The 23583-nt window shown below is 43.6% G+C and overlaps 1 protein-coding gene across 41 annotated transcripts in view; it reads left to right on the top strand.

The window, feature by feature from the left end:
- The first annotated feature begins 8695 nt into the window (after nucleotides 1-8695).
- RIMS1 (regulating synaptic membrane exocytosis 1) overlaps nucleotides 8696-23583 on the top strand; it is a 354394-nt gene continuing 339506 nt past the window's right edge. For 14 of the 41 annotated variants that reach the window (XM_077307090.1, XM_077307017.1, XM_077307218.1 and 11 more), the window contains exons 1-2: nucleotides 8709-8810; nucleotides 9533-9636. In XM_077307090.1, the coding sequence (XP_077163205.1) occupies nucleotides 8724-8810; nucleotides 9533-9636 (191 nt within the window). In that variant the 5' untranslated portion in view covers nucleotides 8709-8723. Of the gene's footprint in view, nucleotides 8811-9025; nucleotides 9637-23583 lie in introns of those variants that run through there. The other 27 variants (XM_077306865.1, XM_077307133.1, XM_077306941.1 and 24 more) reach the window with 8 other exon arrangements.

The following is a 23583-nucleotide window of genomic DNA, read 5'->3' as shown; positions in this document are numbered from 1 at the left end:
GGAGGGTTAACTGGCTCTCTCCATGCTGGGCATGATGCACAGGATGGCCTGCAGTTAATCCTGAATTTGAGCAGTATACCACCGAAAATCTGTGCAAGGGGGTCTCAATAGAGCAAAGGAGGTGCACGCTATTTTTCCTCCCTCCTGAGGTATCTTGGAGAGTTCCTTTTTTTCTTGTTCAAAGGGCGGGGGAAAAGAAATTTTGGGCCATTAAAGAAAAAAACAGTATTGTTCCATATGTATGGAAAATCAAATATCCAGCCTTGTTTTCTGGGACCACAATTTCAGGGTTTTGCACAGGTTGCTAATAGAGGAAAAGTTGATGACTAGACAATCTGCACAAGCTTTCAAGTAACGATTCTGTCACACATACATGCAATAAAAACGCATGCATGAAAACACATAGCTTTCAAAAGAAGTGCGCAATTGACAGCATTGAAGGAATGGCAGTACAAACAGAATAGGCTGAAACTGGAATAGACAGATTGATTTCCTGTGTAAATTTAATGCTTGGGGCTGGGAAAATGCAATTGGAAATGGAATTCCATCTATGACTTTCACACCTGCCTAGATGCATACAGAAGAAAATACAGAAGAAAAACTTAATAAGAAGAATGGTCTAGGTTCTAAACTGCAGTGGAATAGCACTACTCTGTGGGGATTAACAAAAACCTGTTCTGTTATTCATTGCTTCGAGCATTTTGTTGAGAAGCAATTTATAAACAGTAAAAAAGCAAGCTTTCTTTGTGGTTCATAAATGCTGGCAGAACTGCCCATAAAGCATGGTCCATCCTTTAAAACCTTGAAGTACCTTCCTTGTCCCTGGACCTTTGTTCTGCAAAGTATGTCACAGAGACTGTGATACACACAGCACAGTTTTTATACAGCTCCAGGCCCTCACCCGCAAGAATCACTATGTACATTTAAACCACTCTCGGTGCATGGTGAGGAATTGCAAGCGCAAATGGATCCTGTACACACAACTTTCCTTTCAAAACAAATTCTACCTACCAAATGTTCAGCAAAGGGAGTGGGGCTGCACTCCATCTGAATTTCCTGCCTAAATTGCCAAACGAGGGCTTTCAGCATTACTGGAAGGACTCTGCATCCAGAGCTGTCTGAACCATACAGGCTTCTTAGGATGGGTAGTGGTATTGCACAACTCAATGCATTGCATGTATGGAATGTCTTTTTGTTGACAGATATAGGAGATGCACTGAAAAGGCAGAGGACACATTTTATGCTGTTCAAAATTACCACCCTCCCCAGCTGGCATTGTCTATTTTCACTGATGCATGCATTTAAAATATTGCTATCCTGCCTTCCCACCCTGCACTTTCAAAATGTCTCATAATGCACAATTCTGAAAGCAAACAAAATGACCAACTTGACCAATGATGATAAAACAATACGAAAGCTATCATAATAAAGACTCAAGAGAATAACATGGTTTTTGCCTAGTGTCTAAAAGTACACATCATGGGGAAGGCATTTCAAAGACAGGGTACCACCACTGTAATATAAATGGGCAGTTTTCTGACCCAATCTCTAAAGGTTGGTCGATGTAGTTAAATCTGCCCCATTCTCTTTACAGCTTCCCTCCCCTGAATCCGCCTTCTCCCATTTTTAGCAGCCATCTGCTAATGCAGATAGGCATATTTATTTATTTTTCATTTATTTATATTTCAGTTCCTATACCCCCACTCCCAAATGGCTTGTGGCAGTTCACAAGAATCTCCCCATGATAAAACCCCATTAAACAATAATTTAACCCCCCCCCATCACAATAATTACAACCACAATTAGAACCAACCCATAACAGTGAGAAACTCCCCCCCCCCCCAGACTCAACAGACCTTTTGATACCAGTATCTCAGGGGGATCATCTCAGGGGAAGCCTGATCTCCTGTGAAGGGCCGGATCTTTCATGACCTGGCCTCAACCAAAAACTTGGCGGAAGATCTCCGTTTTGTAGGTCCATATTGATAACATGGATCAATCTCTGAATGACTGTTCCTCCTAGTGTGATGTAGAGATTAAATTGTTTAGGATACAAGATGGAATGCTGTGGTGTTGCATAGCATAAATGTGATGAAACAGAGCAGTAGCTCTCCAACACTATCTTCTGCAAACTGCCTGCAAGGCAGGAGTGGTAACACCAGAGCCTGGTTCCCCAATCTCTAAACCCAGACAAGATATTCACAAGGATATTTTTCAGATTAAGCTTTTGATGGCATTGCTGAGAAGTCCAGCATCCCAATAAATTTGCACTCCGCCTTTTTTTGCCCTACATAGGTTGCCTAACAACAACAACAAAAAATTATCCAGCAAGAAGTTTCTATGCAAACCATAGCAGGACAAAGCTGAACTAATCTGGACAAGGAGTTCAGTCCACGAATGTCCGGATTTTACTTGCCATCTTCTATTTGAGCACTGTGCCCAAGAAAGGGGGAGTCTACTACATTTTTCAAATTGCCTAGTATCATTGCCTTTCTCAATGTATTCACTAGATATGTAGCAAAAAACAGGTTGTATTCAGATCTTCTGTCATTAAAAAAATGAGTCTCAGAACACCAGCTACTAGGAAATCAGCTATACCTCTTTGCATTGGTTTAAAATACATTTCTAAGTATAACTTCCCCTCCCTGATCTGTGCTGGCTCTGAGCCCCTTGCCTCACTGATACATCTTCCCAAACCTCAAGTGCATAGGACAAACTACCCATTTTGTTCTGACAGAAACCCTATGAGGTGGCCCAAGTTTAGCAGGTGGCCTTCATGGTTGATAGGTATTAGAATTTAGCACTGTTGGTCTTGGAGCTTCACTAAGAAAAACAGAGTGCTTTGACACTGGAGGGCAGTGGGGGGAACAGCAATCAGCCTGAGAGTTAACAGCAGCAGAAGTCTCACAACTCAAAACAATTGATGGTTCATAAGAACACAAGAGAAGCTTCATTGGATCAGGATAACGGCCCAGCCAGTCCACACTCTGTGTCATACACTAGCTAAACTCCAGTTGCCATCAAGATGTCTACCAGCAGGACCAGAACTCCAGAATATACAGAACATCATACCTTGCTGAAATTCAATAGCAATCTCTCCTCCATATGTTTATCCAATCTCCTCTTTAAGCTTTCTATGCTTGTATTTGCCACCACTTCCTGTGACAGTGAATTCCACAGGTCAATTACTCTTTGGGTGAAGAAGTACTTGCTTTTATCTATTCTAAGCTTGCTGCTCATTAATTTCATAGATTGGCCACTAATTCTCGTATTGTGAGAAAGGAATAAAAACACTTCTTTATCTCATGCATAATGTTGTGAATCTCTACCATGTCACTCCTCAATTGTCATTTTTCCAAGCTCAAGAGCCCTAACTTCTTTAACCTGTCTTCATAGGGAAGGTGTTCCCTCCCCTTAATCATTTCAGCTGCCCTTTTGTGAACTTCTTTCAATGCTATAATATCTTTCTTGTGGTCTGGTGACCAGAACTGTACATAAAATTCCATATGAGGCTTCATCATAGATTTATACAGGGGCATTATTCTACACAGGTATGGTGGTGACAGAACTGTAATATTCCCTTGTTTGCCATCACTACCACAGTGTAAGCTCATAAAAGCTCAAGCTTGTTTGGGGTCATGCTTATTTTGAGATTTTCTGCCCTTCATTGCTACTGCTTGATTTTTTATGACCAACCTGAATTACCAAGGGCTGAGTGAAGTCAACAGGAATGCCAGCTGTCCATGACTTCTCTGTACTCCACAGGTTGCTTGGGGATTTGGCAGAACTGCATACCACTTGAAAGCCAACACAATCCATCAGTCTCCAGGGGCAGACACCACCCCTGCAGAGCAATTGGGTCTCTGAAAGTTTAAACCTCATCAGCTAGTTATCTATGAAAAAGAACAGATGACTCATCCACTCCCACAGATCGCCATCAACCTGTCCAGCAGAGAACTTCGTAGCTTGCATTAATCTCAGCGTGGCTATGGAAGGACATGTGTGCATAGTGAGAGATTACTCAGAGAAACTGTAGGGCTGGGGCTGACATATATAGAGATGCCTTCCACATCTTATATCCCTGTTCAGGAACAATTTGGATGCCTGTCTCTTCCTCATTTTCATTTTTCTCCCTGCTGCTGATATTGCTATTCTATCTTGGGAATCAGGGACTTACTGCCAATTAAGCTTAATGTAACAGAGCTGGGCTTTCTTGGAGGCATGTTGACAAGGCTAATTGCTGGCCTATTGGCAGCTGGTCTAGTCCTTTGAGCTGCATGAGAAAAGGTTTTAAGCCACAGCCTGCCAGGTGCCATGATAATATATTCTATCATAAGATATATACCTATATATGACTTTGCCAGCAAATATAATTTAAAATATCTGAAACCTTCTTGCAAGACAGCAAGGTTATACACAGTAAGCATTTCCAAGGACCTTAGTTTACTACAGAACCATAAATGCTCTGCAAATTGAAGAATTAAGCTTTCAATGAATCCAGCTGCTTCCTGGGGATTCAAGTATAAAAAAAGAGGGTCTTTCCACTCTGCAGTGGCTGTGAACATAAGCATAAAAATGAAATGATAGCACCTGCTACATTCTTGGTGAGGGGTTCTGGGAAGATTTTTATGAGACTATTTTACCAAGCAGGTTTCTAGGACTATTGGAATCCCATCTGGAAGAGGAAGTGGTCACATGTGTAGCACAATAGTTTATGGTTTTCAGACTTCGTTCCAGGGAATATTTTCTTCAGAAGATTATCTAAGGTTCCCCATTGAATAAAATGAAAAAATAGTTTTCTACAAGATAGTCTGTTCATTATCACCAGCTTCACCCCAATTTGCAATGGCAGAAAAATTCTCAGAGTATTCTAGGGGCATTTCCGCACATCAGTAAAAATAGCATTATACCAGCTGAATGGTGTAGTGCTAAATATTATTGCACCTCCTGGCCACTCCTCACCTTTTTGCTGTCTCACTCTAGTCTGCCGCCTTTTCACATTTCTCGCCCTTCACAACTGCTGCTGAAAGTGGTGGAAGAGAGCAATGCACTTTATGTGTGACTCTCTTCTGCCTGTCAGTCAATCCAGGCAGCCAATCCCCTTTCTCCATGTTTTAAAGGTTCCGCGATGCCCACTATTTTTTTTAAATTAAGACTTCTCAATTTAAATGTCTATGCATAGATGCAGAGTGCTTTATGAACGCCACCACTTATGGAATTGCAACATTAATCTTGTTTCTGATTTGGGGCTTTAGAGAGGCATGCTTTGTGTCACAACTTTTGGAAAAAATACTTTTATTTCTGGCATTGCCTGCACACTTGTGTGCCTATTCGTCACTCCAGGCTGTTCTCCATTTTTAAAACGCACTTCTTGTCCCCTGTAAGAAGCAAGAGGGAGGCTGGTGTGAGGGCAGGACATTGAAGGTGGAGGTAGTGCTTCTTCACCTCCATACAATTTTTGGGCTGCTGGCCTGCTGGTTGTCCTCTGTGGGATAACGCTTTTTAGGATTCACCAACTCATGCTTAGTGCATCATAGAACATGCTTCCAGAGTGATCTACAGTTTGTTTGGACTCCACAGAAGATGTGTGAGGATTCCTCTGCAAACTCGCCAAGTTTCCATGCTTAACTGCTTTTTCAGCGAAGATAGCCATTTAATCAATTGACTTTCAGAATTTTGCTCAACACACATTTTTATCTGGATATAGAGATTGCCCTAGTTAGATGCCATTTGTATACTTTCTTACATCTAGGAGTAGATATTAGTGGTGGGAAGGATCATTTCCTCCTGTATACATTTGCCCACTCTCTTGTATCCCCAGCAGTGTTTGACACTGTTGATCATGGACTGCTGCCCAACACAGCTTTGAAATGGCTGCAATCCTTTCTGCAGAGTTGGAGACAGAGGGTGGCACTAGGGGAGAGAACCTCCTGGTGGCATGCCCTGATATGTGGGATCCTGCAGGGAGGTATTCTGTTCACAATGCTATGTTCTCCCCCTCAATCAGCTGGTCCAGAGTTTCAGACTGGGTTGCCATCAATATGCAGATGACACTCAGCTGTATCTGCTGATGGATGCTCATCCATCTACACCCTCACTTATTGGCAGTTGTCTGGAAGCTGTAGTGGCCTGGCTCAGGCAGAGTTGGCTGAAGCTGAATCCCGCTAAGATGAAGATCCTCTGGCTAGGTCAGTGAACTTCAGGTGAGTCAGCCAGGCCCTGTATCATGACCGCACCTTCCAATCCAGCGCTATGGAGGCAGAGGATCCCCCAGGGGCCTTGGGGGTCCTGGCTGTCTCTGACTAGGAGGTGCTTGATTACCTGGGGGATGAGCAACCTGCAACCAGCCAGACAGAAACCAGCCCAGAAAATTCACAGTACCACAGGTCACAGACCAAGACCCCTGTAAGCTCTGTGTGTTCACCAGAGCAGCAGTGAAGGCAAAGGCAATCTACCTTGACAGCTGACAGAAGATCATCATGCTTGGCAGCTCGCTGTTAAGGTAGATGGGATCCAGCTGCAGCTCCTTCTGACAAGGATTAGCTTCAGGTGCAGGTCCTTTGGTTGAGGGCTGCTCCACCTGGCTCTAGCTATTTTAGCAGAGCTTTGAGGCAAGGCTATTTGTGGAGTCAACATGTGTGTTATCCATCCTGACTCCTGTTTTGGTTTGCCACAGTGAAGCTCTGTTCCTATGATTCCCAGTTCTTCAACCTTGGGCTTGTCTGATGTTCCTGCTCTGGCTCTTTGACTCTTTTGGCTTGGCTTCAACTCCATTCCTGAAGTTTCTCAATGGTAAAAAAGTTGAGAAAGGCTACATTAGGTATGTTTTTTTCCTTCAAGGAAAACAATGGCGGGGGTGGAGGGAGCCAGCTTGGTGTAGTGGCTAAGAATGCTGACTTCTGGCATGCCGGGCTTGATTCCCCACTCCTCCTCCACATGCAGCCAGCTGGGTGCCCTTGAGATCACCACAGCACTGATAAAGCTGTTCTGACCGAGCAGTGATATCAGGGCTCTCTCAGCCTCACCCACCTCACAGGGTATCTGTTGTGGGGAGAGGAAAGGGAAGGCAATTGTAAGCCGCTTTGAGCTTCCTTCTGGTAGATAAAAGCAGTATATAAGAACCAATTCCTCCTCCTCCTCCTCCGAATGCATGTTGAATAATTTAGAATGGAAGGTATGAAAAAAGTTTATGCACCATCGTTCTGCATAAATGTTTCCGTTTTCAAGGCTGCTTAATGACATTGGATTACTAATATTTCCTGCCTAAAAAATCACTACTGTGTAGGAGATCCTGATGTTTTTAATATATATATATATATATATATATATATATATATATATATATATATATATATATATATATATATATATATATATATATATATATATATATAATTTAAATTGAAGAAATGAAGAAAGAGAATGAAGATCAAACATATATTAAACACAATGATGTACATTGATATAAGTGTTCTGCTAACATAGAAGATACTATGGATTAAAATTAAATACGGGTAAACGCAAGCAAGACTGCACACAGGTATAAGAGTTGGAAGATCTGGGGCTCCACCATCTTTGAGCAAATAAGATTGATGAGGTGCCCTTTTTAACCTCCCCTCAGGTGTTATACATCTGTGTGAACTGGGGTAATAGGAGGGTTTAGCTGCCACTGACTTGAATTGTAGATGTTTTACCTGTAAGGGGTTTTATGGTGGGTTTTAATTAGGGTTTTATTTGTAAATTTGTTAGCCACCCTGAGCCAGTCAACAGGAGTTGCGGGATAGAAATTAAATTATAAAAACAAATAAATCCCAGAGTTAGTATTGGCAGTGCCTTCCCACAGGCGCAATGGCACATGCCTCTCTGTATATCAACTTTAATATCAGCATCAGACTATTTGTTTTGGACAAAAAGTTATTGTTATTTAGGAAATGTCACGTGGCAGACAAATATATAAATGGCAAAAGGCCAGAAAGTAAAGGGTTTCTAGGAGAAATATGGAATATCTTCTGCCAATATTATTTCATGAAGCATTGAATTTTAGGGAAAGGAAGCTTCTAGTTGCTAGGGAAAAATCTCATTTTAAAAAAAACATGAATTTGAATTTGTGCAATTTCATTCATGCTATAATAGTCTACTTGAAACTTACTGACAAGGTGGTTTCCCCTTTCCATTTGTTTGTCCTCATATCACTGTTTTTATTAATCCCAAATTACAGGCGGAGAAATTGAGGCTAAGGAGTCAAAGGCTAAACCAAAGAATCCAAGGCCTCACCCACATGCACACACGTGTGAGCACACAGAGATACACAGAGGATGTGGTAAATGAGCATTACATTCCCTGACAAGTCACTGAATTTGAAAATTGCAATGGCTACCATGTACATTTGTACCTTGGATTGGAGAGTGGCACTCTACTTTTGTACCCCACATGTTCACATAGGCATTCAAACAGGCTAAAATGGCGTTTTGACAGCTCCAGGCTAGCCGTATTTACTCAGAAGAAAACCCTATTGATTGCAGTCATCCCTGCTCCCAAGTCAGTATGTTTAGGATTGCAGCGGTAGGGGCTGATCTCTTCCCTCACCCCTCCCAGATCATTCGGGAAACCTTACCCAACGGGAGGATGCTTGGAATCCTTACTACGATTACTCGGGAGTAAGTCCCCTGTATTTCGGGGCGCGGGGGGGGGGCGCATGCTTGCTTGCTTGCTGTCAGGTAAGAATGATTGGAACGGCTGCCTCGCGGCCCGATCCTAACCCCGCGTACTTGCGAGCAAATCTCATGGATTCCACCAGTTCAGACTCCCAGGTAAGTAATATTTTTGCAGCCTCCAAAGGGCGGCGGGGGGGGGGGAGATCACCCTCCCCCCGCGAGAATACAAGCAAGGTGTGGATGATTCCCACGCCTGGAAGGGGAAGCGGTCCGTGTTGTCTGGGAGAGACAGCCCTCGGCATCACTCGGGAGCGGAGCGGTGTGGACTCCGCCTAACTGACACCCAACTCCCTCCCCTCCCCTGTCGCTCCCGTGCTAGCAGCAGTCGAGCAGCGGCGGCGGCGGCAGCATCCGCCCTTCCCCTCCAACCCTGACGGTGCACAGAGCCTCGGAGCTGGGATCTTCCTGAGCGCCGCCGCGAGCTCCCCTCCCTCCTCCTCCTCCTCCCGGGCGCCGAGGATGGGCGGCCAGAGGCCGCGGGGCATCCCTACCGCGTCCTAAGACCGGACCGAACAAAGGGAGCAGCCCGGGCCGGGGTGGTGGATGCGAGCAACCATGAAAGGCTGGGTCTCCGCCTCTGCCGCCGCCGCTTCCCGAGGGCTCCTGCCTGCTCAGAGGAGTCCAGTGTAAAGGGAGGAGGAGGAGGCGAGGCGGGCTTGCTGTGCGTTGCGCGCACACACATCCTCACACCCGCACACCCGCGGGGGCATTGAGGTGTCGGGGGAGGCAGGGAGACCCCCGTGGCCAGCATGTCATCGTCGTCTTCTTCGGTGGGGCCCCGCGGCCCTCGCCCACCCACGGTGCCTCCCCCCATGCAGGAGCTGCCCGACCTGAGCCACCTGACAGAAGAGGAGCGGAACATTATCATGGCAGTGATGGACCGGCAGAAGGAAGAGGAAGAGAAAGAAGAGGCCATGCTCAAGTAAGCCCGAGGCCCGGCGGGCGGGCGGGAGGGAGGAGGGGGGAGGCTGGTCCGGAGGAAGCCGCCGCCGCCGCCACTCGAGCAAAGAGAGACTTTTATGAATGGTGCAGGGGAGGGGGGGGGGCTTGGCGAATTTCTGGGCCAAGCTCTGGAGGAGGGAGCGGCAGGGAGACCCGCCAGCCTCCCCTCCCTCCGGAGCGAACTTCGGCCGCCCACTCTTCCCTGGCTCTCTCCCCCAGACGGCCAGGGGACGCCTCGGCCGTCGTGCAGAAGAAGCAGGCGGGCACCGACCCTGGCTGTGACTGGTGCAGGCAGGAAGTTCTTTCCCCTCAGGAACCTGGGAGGATTTGTCTTCAGGAATTTCTTCGGGATATTTTTTTTGTTGTTGAAAAAAGCCCCAGACTATTTTGGGAGGGTCTGATGGGTGGGGTTTCCCTGGTGGAGAGTCTTTAAAAAGCCATGCTGCCCCCACCTGGTTCAAACCGAGCCGGCTGAGGCACCCTGGGACTTTATGGGGTGTGTGTGAGTGAATGGGAGCTTTGTAGTGACATCAACCACCTGCAGGAATTCTGGTTTTGGGGTGGGTCTCTCTCCCCCTCCTCTCTCAACCATTTTGACCAGGTTTATGTGCTGTAATATGGAGAAAGGAAGCAAAGCTCTATTCATACAGCAAAGGAGGGCATTTCAGCAGTAAATGCAGTAAATTAGGATGTCTTGCCTTGCAGAAAAGGGATGGATACATAAATAGACATGCCTTTCGGTGGAACTGAGTGATTTGCAACCATGCTAGCCTGTGTGCCTTCCTGCAGGAGGATTGGGGAGGGGTCTAGGATGTTGAGAGATGCCATATTTGGGAGGTCTTCACTATTTACTTAAGACCCTCCTTTTCTTTCCCTGTGCCCTAACCTCCTTTTTCAGTCAATGCCATATATGACCACGTTTTCTTTCCTTCTGCAAATAAGTGTATTCCACTCTGATATAATCACCAGACAGATTCCTGTGCATAAACAAATTGCCGTTGGGCCTGTGTATGAGGATCAGGCTTCCTCTTCATATACTAACTACCTCCAGGCTTATTTGCTTTAGGATGGAAATGGCAGACTGGGTCTCTCTCTCTCTCTCTCTCTCTCTCTCGCTGTGTGCCTCCTGTTGGTCCTCATAACATGCCTTGCTCTGAATGCTGTTTTTGCACCTTGTTTAGGAGAATCCATTGTAGTGGATTTTGCAGAACAAAGGTGTGTGGACATAACTGTGACTCTTCTTTTGGTTGAATCCCAAATGATGTATGTTAAGGTCTAAGCCCCACTATTTGTTTGTCCCCCACCTCTGTCTCCTGCCAGTCCAGCAGTGTCATCTATAACAGATGGGAACAGGGAATCCCTGCAGGCTGTCAACTTCTGGGCTGTGTCTTGCTGGTGCTGGGGTAGTGTCTGCCTCATTCCCTCTCTCATCTGTGTAGGGATTTGGATTTCTGCTGTCGTAGCGGCAGAAGCTGCTGTTACTCTTAATGTTACAAATGTACACGGAGGCCCAGCAATTGAGGAAGAGATGGGTTGTTTTATTGCTTGGCTTTGGCACTGTTTAAGGGTTAAGTGCTGTGAGGATGGCAGTGGGCCACTTGCAACCTTTGGGGTGTGGCTGATTGTTCTTTTGGTGTTAGTAGCATGAGGACTAGGACACGGAGCAACCAAGCGCTCATGAATCTGACAGGACAAGTGTATCTTTATGACTAAATGTGTGTGCACATAGATAAAGTGCTCCAAATACTATAGACTGCAATACTCAACTGTTCCTTTTCCATCCTTTGGATTTCTGCCATTCCTATAGTTAACCTGCCTATGGGTCTATTGGTGGCTGTGGGCCAGTGCCATATGCTAGCATGCTTCCTTGGAAGTGCCCCATTGAGGTCAGCTGACTGACTTCTTGGCAAGTATGCTTGGGAATGCAGCTTTGTATCACTTGATGCAATTATGTCAATTCACCTGACAGTATTTCTAAAGAAAAGGTGCTATTGGTGTTACATTTGTGTTCGGCCTTTCACAACAGACCTGTGAGGTAGGTTAACTGGAGAAGTATTGCTTTGCCTGAAGTCATCATCACCTTTATTTCCTTATCAAGATGTTTATATTTGGCTTTTCTCCCCAGTGGGGATCCAAACTGGCAAATATCGTTCTCCTCTCCTGCCTATGAGGTGGGTTAGTTTTGGAGAATGTGGCTGGCCCAACATCTTCCAGCAAGCTTCCATGGAAGAATGGGGATTTAAACTCAGTTTTCTCAGAAACTAGTCCAGTACTCTACATCACACTTGCCATAAGTGGGTGGCAGCTGCTGTTACTGAATCAGTACCACAAATGGCTATGGAGCCCCAACAGCACAACTAGCAGGGTTTGGGGCCCGCCCATACTGTGAGCAGGAAGAGTACAGCTGAAAAATAGACCTGCATTGCCCCTTGAATATGCCAAGCTGCTGGCTGGGCCTGTGAACTAAAAGCAAGGTTATACCAAGATGTGGAGGGTTTTTGAACAGCATGGACAGGAATAGCTCTTTTGTTATGCTCTGGCCTTGTTGATATCCTTGTTGGTCCTCACCATTCTTGGTGCTCGGGTGCTCTGACCATCTGAAAGATCATCCCCTCAAAGAGTTGTAGGGACAACTTCAAAGCTGTTGTTAAAAGAACTTATGTCCCTTCTTGAAAATAACATCTGAACACAGCAGGAATAGCAGTTTGAGGATTTCAAGATGAGAAAAAGTTGCTTTAACAGGTGTTCAAAGAGTGTTTGATAACCAAAAGGAACTTCTTGCAGCTAGCTGGCACAGCAACAGCTTTCATTCATGAGCATATGGGTAATAAGAAATTTGGTGCTGCCTCAGGTAGAGGGTACTGTAGATTCAGGTGAGCTTTTCCTTTCAGGAACTAAGTGCTTGAGTCTTAGGTGAAAGCTTGGCACAGGTCAGGTCACAGACCTGGTTTGCTCAAAGAGGTCATGTTCATCATAGCTTCTCAGTCATTTGGCACAGAATTATTTGGCATGGGATGTAGATTGGTCAGCCAACTTTTGACTCTCCTACCTTTACTTGCATGCCTGGAAAAGGTCACCTGTTTCATTTTTGTGTGTCTGGTTGATGTTAATCTGTGTAATACCTTTTATTGGAACAAGCTTTGAGCTTGAGCTAGAAGACAGAAGGATAGAAAGCAGAACTCTTTGATCATGGCGTACTACTACTAAAAAAAAAACAAAGGAAGCTTTATGCATATTCACTACAAAACATTACTGGAGATAGTAAAATGTGGGTATTTAAAGAATAATATCCATTAACATTTGAAGGCAATACGTTATTACCTGAGCACTGGAAGTTACTATTCCTGTATGAAAGTGGCTTTATTATCCTTCCTCTATATGAAAGTGGCTTTATTATCCTTCCTCTATTAGAGGTTTAGGAGCCTCTTGTGGCGCAGAGTGGTAAGGCAGCGATATGCTGTCTGAATCTGTCTGCCCATGAGGTTGGGAGTTCAATCCCAGCAGCCGGCTCAAGGTTGACTCAGCCTTCCATCCTTCCGAGGTCGGTAAAATGAGTACCCAGCTTGCTGGGGGGTAAACGGTCATGACTGGGGAAGGCACTGGCAAACCACCCCGTATTGAGTCTGCCATGAAAACGCTAGAGGGCGTCACCCCAAGGGTCAGACATGACTCGGTGCTTGCACAGGGGATACCTTTACCTTTACCTTTATTAGAGGTTTTGTGCCATTGTGTTGGTGGCAAATGAATTAATGCCTAGATTAATGAGGACTGATGCAGACTGGTTCCTGGTTACTATCGGGGTTGTCTGTACTTGGGCCTAATGGGAAAATGCAAGTAGACTTAGAAAAAAAATATCTTTTTGGTCACTTTTTCACCACATAAATGAATGTGTGGCATAAGGTGACATATGCTGTTATCAGATTTTTCCTCTTCTCTGTAGTTCAGTGAAGTCATCCAAACACTTTGAGACCTGAACCCAATGAAGCCATGAGAACCCCCTTTCCATTGTGGGGGTCCCCTCTGTCCCCAGTCTGGCTGCTCTCACCACGCCACAACTGTACTCTGCTGGGGCCCCACAAATCCTTAAGCTGGCCGTAGTGCTACAGGCCTCGCAAATCCTTAAACCACTCCTGCTCCTAGTATCTTAGTGGCCAACAGGGGAGTTTTGTTATACCATGAGCTTGGACCTTAAACAGAGGCCCCTTTATTAGTCCTCATGGTTTCATTCTTCCCATGTTCCTGCATGTCCTCAAGTGAGCCTCAAGGGCAAACCATTCTTTTACTTTTTTGTCTCGCAAACAGAAATATTTTGAGGGTGTTATTACAGCATTTTAGCTTTAATTACATTACAAATATAATGTTACCACAATATCAAACGTTTTGTGGAAGACTGGCAGTCTTCAAGCAAAGGTTGGATACACACTTTTCTTGGATGCTTTAGGATGCTTTGAGCTGATCCTGCATTGAGCAGGGGGTTGGACTAGATGGCCTGTATGGCCCCTTCCAACTCTATGATTCTGTGAATCTCACTTCTGTTTAATATGATTTCTGGAATATATCCCAACAGGAAGGATTCTGAGTATATGCTCTCTTATTGTTTCAGTATGTTTCATGTTCATCTGGCACAGCCATTCCCAAGGTCACTGATTCTCCATCTATTGAACTCCCCAAGTCTGTTTACAGATGTGGCAAAATTCATAATATGGAAATATTTACATGGTCCGTTCTGATTTATTGTTCTTAGCAAGCACAGTCTAATCTTTCGCATGGAGGCACTTGGAGAGATCTGAGTAATCTGTTACTAGAGGGATCTGAGACATGAGTTATTTCAACAATAGTGGTAACTATTCCCCCAAGATTAATGGACGTGACTGTATTAGTGGAATAGTATCAGGTAGTTGTGATTAAGAAATAGAAGAGCAATCCTAGTCTGTTTGTAATTTTTTAAATAAAATGGGCTAGAAATTTGGCTGGACAATAATCATACCTCGAGTGTCTTTAGAATAGGAAATCAATAAGGTACTGATTAATTTTAGAGTATTTTTTAGATATAGATTGAATTTTCAAGAAGCGGATGCTGCAATCATGTGAGCGTGTTTTGGGGCTTCCAGTATATCAGCTTCATATCTGGAAGTGAGTGTGTATGAGAGGCACACAAAAATGGTATGAATGTTAAGTGCTGTCCAGTTGCAGCTGACTTATGGAAACCCCATAGGGTTTTCAAGGCAACAGGTGTTCAGATGTGGTTTGCCATTGCTTGCCTCTGCATGGTTACCCTGACTTCCCTGGTAGGTTCCTATATAAATACTACCAGGGCCGTTTCTGCTTTAGCTTATGAGCTCTGACTAGATCAGGCTTCTCTGGTCCATCCTCGTCAAGACAGAAATAATGTAAACATCTAAATCTAGGGCATCTTCCATGTGCAGCTTCTTCAGAGATTACGGAAGAGGCACTAAATTAGAAGAATGAGGTGAACTTGTTGATGCGCTTAATAATGCCAAAGTGGCATCCATTCGATGCAAGTTTCAGGTCAGGTCTGAAAAATGTAGTTTGTATCATACATTTGTCTTAATATCACACCTGATCTTATATCAGGCTGAACTGGAAGTGTTGGTCCTGGTCTTGCTCACACATGCTTACTTGGATTTCTCCAGATATTCCCAACAATTCTTGAGTTGTATGTTTTAAGGTGCTTTCCACACAGCTCAGAAAATTAGGTCACATGTATTTTTTAACCATTGTGTGAAGCTCTCAGGGATGTCTCTTGAATGTTATAATGTAATATTCTGTCTATAATTGCTTTCATTTAGTTAATGGTTAATATCCCTCTCCTCTTAGCACTTGAAGTGGCTTAAAAAAACACAACAACCATAAAGCTAAATAGGAAAACAACTGAAAAACAAATCTCCATCAGCATTACTTAAAAAAAAAACACAGCATGGATTGTGCTCCACAGATCGTAACTGGGAAAATGCCCATTTCAACCAAAGAACCTTATGAAACTTAACCGTAAAGTGTGTGTTGCTCCAAAGGAGGCCAAAGATTTGAAAGAAGCCAAGTAGACCTCTGGACTAAAAGGCCTCTTGAAAAATGGAGCTGGGCTGAACTCATTTGGCAAGCAGTCTATTATAAGGAGAGGAGGTTCTTCAAGTCATTGAGAGACCAGTGGCTGTGTTTTTTTGCCTTCTTTTAAAAAGATTGGCTAGATATGAACATCTGTATAGATAATCTCATAACTTCTAAAGACTGAAAAAAATAAGGGCTATAAAACAGGATAGGCATGGGAGTCGAATGTTGTGTTACTCATCACTAATTAGGTCATAAAGAATATCAAGTTGGCACTACTGACATTGTGCAACCACATTCTACACAATGATATCCAAAGTAATAAAAAACACCATTCGAGAAAATATTGCAATTTCCCAGGTACTACATTGAGTACTCTGAAAACATACCATACCTCCAATTAAGAGTGCCTTACGATGAGACTGCTGGCTATGTGAAACAAATGAGGAAAGGAATAAAACTGGAGAAATAAATGGAATAAGGTAAACACATTTCGCAGCCATGTAGCTCAATCAGAATAAATTCAGAAGGGAAGATAATGATGACCGGTATGCCAGCTTTTCAACAAAGGTGTATATGCTACATTCTTTGTGGCTGGGAAGCTCTACCTTAAGTTATTTAGTGAGCCTTGATCCTCCCCAGTGCTGCCAATTGTCACTCGATTAAGTTTGTTGAGTGCCTGTGGAAGGAGAGAAGGCATAAGTATGTATGCACATGTGTAGATGATAGTGTTGGCTTGGCCTGCACAGTGCAGTTAATATCCCACAGTTGTATCTAAATGGTCTGCTGTTTATCTTCTGAATGGTTGCTTGAACCAGCATTACAAACACATGTGCTTGTTGGTGATATCCAACATGACATTTTCCCCATTGCAGTTTAGACCTCCAATGTAGTCTTCGCCACAAAGGCAGGCCACTGCTGCTCCAGATATTACATGTTTGTCAAGGATTATAAATAGTGGATATCTGCTGTTCACAAACATTTTGTGGATGTAAATTGCACATGACTGGGGAAAGATTGGAACTGATTTTCTAAATGAATAATATATTTTATAAATTGGCTCTCGGTCTATCCACATCACATGTTACTTTGGATGAGAACAGTACTGAAGATTAGTAAGACAAACATTTTCTGGTTGAAAATGAGGCTTTCAGGGAAAATAGTTCCAAAAACATGCAAAAAAAGGCCGAGGAGATGCTTTGACATGCTTTTTATCTTCCATTGGGGCCTTTTTCTCTTCACATTATGCTCCCAGTCAACAGAGGATTACAAATGTAATGTTACCACAATATCAAAAAAGCCAATTTGGTAGTGTGATACCACATAGGCCAAATGTTACCAAGTCAATACTCAGGTGATGTTTCACAGATGGAAAGAAGGCAAGTACTCTGTAGTCATCATCTCCTAGGAGCTACGTTGAGCCCCAGTTTTGACGAAAAGTAGATAATAAATAAAAATGAAGGAAACTGTACAGCCCTCTTTGCAGATCTCTAAATTATGAAAAGTCATAACTCTTTTTGCTGCTTTTTAAGCAGGGCTGCTGAGCTTGAGAAATCTGTTTTGGGCAGAATCTTTCTTTGGACTATACTTGGTTCTGTGCTTGTTGCTTGCCTAAGTAGGAGAGTGCCATAAGAAGAGCCCTGCTCTTGTGGTCCATCCAGTCTAGCATCCTGTCTCACACAGTGGCCAACCAGTTCCAGCTTGGTGTAGTAGTTAAGAACGGTGGCCTCTAGTCTGGCAAATCTGGTTTGATTCCCCACTCCTCCACATGCAGCCAGCTGGGTGACCTTACAGTTCTCTCAGAGCACTCTCAGCCTCACTTACCTCTGTTGTGGGGAGACAAAGGGAAGGTGATTGTAAACCGCTTTGAGACTACTTTGGGTAGTAAAAAGCAGGATACAAAAAACCCTCTTCTTCCCCTGGGTGTATGAGTGAGTCTCCATTTTTGTGGAGAATTTTTTTCTGCAAGTTTTTTAAAAATAAAAAATATATGTGCGGGACAGTATGATTTTCCTCTATTGCTGAATAATCTCAGTGAGTTTTGATACATTTAGTGTTATGGAATCAGGACGTCCTGGTTAGTAAGAATAATATCAGTACCAGCTTGAAATTCACTCCATACATGTAAAAATCACTATCTCTGAACCCAGTTTTAACACTGGCTGCTACTAGGAAGCGAAATGGAAGAGAAAAAAATTCAATGTAACAATTGCTTCTGGAGCAGGAAAGCTGGTTGGTTCCATGCTGCATCTTACCATATCACTCTCATGCTGTCTTTTGTGTCAGCACCAGCCCAGCCCAGGCTGGGATAGTTTCTGTTTTCCTTTTGTTTCTGCTGGGCTGTAAACTGTAAATCCCGTATCGTTCCTCAAATGTAATGAAGATGCTGCAGATCTTCACTGAGATATCCGACTTCACAGTGTGGCTATAAGTTATTCAAGGAGAGCTGGTATATTTATTTAACTCTGTGAAGTATGTCACCTGCACCAGGGAAATCTATAAATACTGCTATTTTCAGTAGTGCTTAATAGTGCCTGTAGATTTCTTCAACTGAAGTTAGTTGGAGTGTTTACCAAAGGCTGCATTGTGAGCACAGGGAAGTTAATGTTAAGTGTACTGTGGAAATGGCATCCATTACAACTGGGGACAGTGATCCTAATGCACTTTTATAGCTTGAGGTATTAATGCTTCTTGATTGCAGGAAATATGTTCCTTCCACTAACAAAAGTGTAAAGACAGAAAAGGTTAGTGATGGTGATTTAAAGACACTTGTCCGTTATTTGAAAGTATTAGTGAAGATATGCACAAGATAAAATCATAACTGTGAACAACTTGTTTAGTTGCAGGCTACAGAAGAGAGAGTATAAGGTGCATCTTCTGATCTGTGATTAGGTATGCTTCAAGAACCGAACTGTTTGGTTCTTGCTCTGTTTGCTGGTCATATACAGGAGTTGATTTTCCATGCATCAGTTTGGCTGTCCATGAACAGTTTGAGCCCTTTTGTTGGGCCAGTTTTCACAGATTCAGACAATACAGAACAGTGCAATCAGAATATTTCAGGCATGTGCATTCTCACAAAGCTTAATGAGATTCCTTGTATTCCTCTGCCTTCTGCCAGAGCTATTGTTGCTCTGTGCCAATCAGTACCCAATTGTTTAAATAAAGGAGTTAATCAATAAATCAGCCAGGGTTCATAAATAACCACTGTATGTTTAAAAAAGTACCATTTGGTGCTCATTTAATTCTGTGTTAACTGAAGTCATTTCATGCATTTTCACACAGCTGTATGGGAGGCGTGGTTCCCCCTACACCATTTAATTACCTGAAGTGGCCATCCATGACAGTGGGGGTAGAATCAGTTTCACTTATTTCCCAAATGAAAGGCAAGGAAATGAAACTCCACCACCACAGCTACTCTTTGACAAAAGCTGATCAAAGAATGAGCTTGTGACTGTCTCTGGTTGTGGAATCTGTTATATTCACACACTGAATATGTTTGCCACAAAGTTTGTATCATCCTGTTCTGTGATTCAGCTCAGTATGGCCCTAGCTTTCCCCTGTGCATTATCCAAAATGTGTATTCCTAACTTTGCAATTAATAAGTTATAGCGCTAATTATTAGTATGTTCCCAGGGCACTAGCTATTCATTTTATTACACATTAAGCTTTGTGTTGCTACTTACCTCTAGCAGATTATTTATATGAGTATCAATATAAGGTGTGCCAGGTTACTCTGTAGAAGTTACTAATTCATTATTATTTAAAAATTCTAACCATGTTTATGCAGGAAAATGACTTAAAAGTTTATGGATAAATAAAATGTAAGTTAACTGAGCAGAAAAGAGAATGTTGCTGAGGGTGATTTCCAGCATGGTCAAAGTGTATCCAGATTTCTCCTGCTATGTCTTAGTTATTGTGACATACATTATGGCAATGACACAAAGTTCAATGAAAGATACAATTCTTAGCATATACAAATTCAGGTAGTTATTTTCTGTTTGGAAGAATAAATGAGGAATACTGCTTGCTAGACTGTTTTAGATCCAGTGCATTCACTTTCGTACATTTCATGGTCTCTGCCCTTAGAAATGTAAGAGCTCCTAAGCTGGATCAGACCAAATATCATTAGACAAAGAATTGTGAATTAGTCTTTCTTTCTTTCTTTCTTTCTTTCTTTCTTTCTTTCTTTCTTTCTTTCTTTCTTTCTTTCTTTCTTTCTTTCTTTCTTTCTTTCTTTCTTTCTTACGCTAAGGCAATGTTTATGATAGTGGACATCATAGCCTTCTGACATGGGGAGAAGAATTCCATAGGTGAGCCACCTGCTGCTTGGTGAAGTCGTTCTTGATATCTACTCTGAACTACTCACTGCCAACCAGTTTAATTGGATGGCCCTTCCATAACACTCAAGGCATTGTGTTTTGGCATGCATTGGGAAATGTCTCAAGAGTATGCATGAGCATAATATCATACAAATGCTTGGGACAGGACACAGACAGGAAATTGGCAAGATGCTGCTTGACCAGTTGCCACCCTGAGGACTGAAAAACAACATCAAAGGTGCTGGTCAGCTTGCTTGTTCCCTGCTCAGTTTCTCTAGCCAGTGGCCATATGTCCATCTGATCCCTAATGCTGTAAATGTCCTATAGCAACAGTTATGACAGAACGTATGAGGGTACTTTGCTGTCCAAACACATAAAGAACTTGATCTTTTGGTTGTATTTTTACATTCATTTGGGAACAATGTACATCCTTAAAACTGTTTCATAATTCAGAGTACTTTCAAAACCTATTAGGATTTTAGAATATTAGATTTTCCCAATGTGGGTAATGTGACTCTTACTTAGTTATTACTTGAAGAATCTAAGATTAATAATATTTTAATATTTAGTTTCTTTCTAGCATTAATGTTAGTTTCTAACTGAATCATAATTAAAATACAGTGTCCATAGAATCATAGAGTTGGAAGGGGACATACAGGCATCTAATCCAATCGCCTGCTCCATGCAGGATCAGCCTAAAGCAGTGGTCCCCAACCCGCGGGCCGCGGCCTGGCACCGGGCCTCAAAGGCCTCGGTGCCGGGCCGCGAAGGCCTCGGCGCTGGGCTGCGGCTCCATCTTCCCTCCCCCCCCAAAGCGAGAAGCTCACCAGGCCGCGAGCAAATCGGCCGCCAAAGCGGCCGATTAGCTCGCGGCCTGGCAAGCTTCTCACTTCGGGAGGGGAGGGAAGAGAAGCTTGTCGAGCTGCAAGCTAATCGGCCGCTTTAGCGTGCACGGCAGTCCACGCATGTGCGTTTGCGCCCCTGGGATGCCAGCTTCTAGATGGGACCTGCAGATCTCCAGGCTATCTCCAGACTACAGTGATCAATATCCCTGGGGAAAATGGATGATTTGAACTCTATGGCGCACTGTATCTAAAATTGCCAGACCCCTCAGTTTATGCAGGGGTCCCCCAATGCCAAGTCCTGCTTCCCAGCCACTGATCAGTTGTCTATCGGGAGTACTTATCAAGAGAAAGAGGAGGCCCCAGACCAAGTTGCCCCTCCTCATGAGCATGCTGCGTAGTGGCAAAGCCTAGCTGCCTATTGGATATGTTGCCCTGATGTCAACAGAGGGGCTGGTTGTAAGTCTAGTAATGAAATTAGGGCAGTGAATCCAATGGCACGTAGGGGTAGGAGCCTTCACTGATATTACACATTTGATAAATGTACTGTCATCACACCCATGACATCTAGGAGGCATTCTGGTATTTGGGCAAATACTCTATGGTGAAAACAGTGTTAAATTCAATTTAATATCCCCAAAGAGCTCTGCTTTTTGCCATCAAGTTTTTGCCCAAATACTAGAGCATCTCACTACGATGACATCACTTCCTGATGCCAGCAACATGACCTGAGCCTTCCTATTTTTCCTGTTAAGACCCCCTCCATCTTCAGTTTGTTGCCAGGAAGCCCTAATTGTATGCCACCAGGGTCCTTGCCCTCCCCAGGCTCCACTCATACAATCATAGAATAATAGAGTTGGAAGGGACCTCCTGGGTTATCTAGTCCAACCCCCTGCACTATGCAGGACACCCACAGCCCTATTGCTCATCCACTGTAACCTGCCATCCCCTTAAGCCTTCATAGAATCAGCCTCTCTGTCAGATGGCTATTCAGCCTCTGTTTAAAAATTTCCAAAGATGGAGAACCCACCACCTCCCGAAGAAGCCTGTTCCAGTGGGAAACAGCTCTAACTGTCAGGAACTTCTTCCGGATGTTTAGACGGAATTTCTTTTGAATTAATTTCATCCCATTGGTTCTGGTTTGTCTCTCTGGGGCAAGAGAGAACAACTGAGCTCCATCCTCTACATGGCAGCCTTTTAAATACTTGAAGATGCTTATCAGATCCCCTCTCATTCATCTCCTCTCCAGCCTAAAAAGACCAGGCTCCCCCAACCTTTCCTCATACGTCTCCATCATCTCTAGGAGCTCCCAACCTGGAGCTGGCATCCCTATATGAGCCTTGTTATCAGAAATCTTTATACTGGACAATGCTAGAGATCTACTGCTGAACCATGTTCTGCCCATAGTGATTGAATAAGATTTTAAGTCTCTCATAGGATGTCTGTAGGAACAGCTTCTCCCTGTCTACAGTATAAATATTTGTATCAACATGGACTTAAGCATAATAAAATATTTTCCTTAATGTAATATGATGGCACTGGGATTTATTTAAAAGCTCAAGAAAAGCATTGTTGAGAAACACACAGGACCCTGGCAATGGAGGGGACCTTCTGAAACCAGCAGCCTGGGGCCTATCTGCCCATCCATGGAAGGGAGGAAAGGAAAACTCCTCTGTCTCCTTGGCAAGCAATGTAGGAAGATATGTACTAGTGACACTGCATCAACATACTCAATTCTGGTGGCAGCTTTAGAAGCCTTCTGTTCCCCAAAGTGCAATGAAACGGTGAAACAATATAAATTCTGTACCAAAGTATCAGCAACACGGAGGAGAATATTTACAGCAGGGGCACAAACCTTCCTTGCTAAAGAAGGCTGCTGCAAAATGGGGCTTCAAGGCAATGAATGGGATACCAATAATTTCAGAACAAACAGTATAGTCATCTGTACTGCTATTGCCAACTCCAGATGTCCATGTGTATTTTTGTTAACTCTAGAAATATGCATGATGAATAAGAACAGTTATTTTTATACTCAGAAGTGTTCTTCTACTTAACACCTGCCTTAAGTAAACAACTAAGTTACTGCTCCATGACTTCTTCAGAAGTTTATCGTGTTTCCAGTGATGGAAGTGAAGGGAGATTCCCCACAAGATATTTTCATATTTTGTCAACCTCCAGCTGAGAGCTAATCTGCAGCTCTCAACCTCCAGCTGAGAGCTAGAGATTAGTTCCTCTGGGCAAAATGGCTTCTTTGGAGGGTGGACTCTATGGCAGTTAGACCCTGCTGAGGTGCTTCTCTCTCCTCATGATGAAACAGCTTCTGGTGTGACTGGGAAGTGAGCATTATTTGGGGGTGATGCTGAAGAACTTGCCCCAAAAATCTATGTGTGATAATTGTGACCACCTCTGTACATTCCAACCTCCCCCCTTCTTTTGGTGATTTAGTAGTTAGGTGGTTTAGGGGTAGTTTGGTATTTTGGCTGTGGACACCAACCTGAATTTGCCTGTCTAACACACTTGAGAAAGCATGTATAATTTTAGTGAGGTAAAAGACGGGTTAGGATTTTCTTTAAGAGGATAGCTGAATTCACTGATTCCGTACTCAGATATTAGAAACACGTATCTCTCCATGCCAGCTTGCACAGAATACTGCACAAGCAGCTCGAAAATGGGGCAAATAACTCCCCTTGCCTTTTTTGA

The sequence above is a fragment of the Paroedura picta genome, chromosome 1 (assembly GCF_049243985.1).
Source record: "Paroedura picta isolate Pp20150507F chromosome 1, Ppicta_v3.0, whole genome shotgun sequence".
Lineage (NCBI taxonomy): Eukaryota > Metazoa > Chordata > Lepidosauria > Squamata > Gekkonidae > Paroedura > Paroedura picta.
The sequence above is the reverse complement of the archived record's forward strand: the minus strand, read 5'-3'. Positions and strand labels throughout refer to the sequence as shown.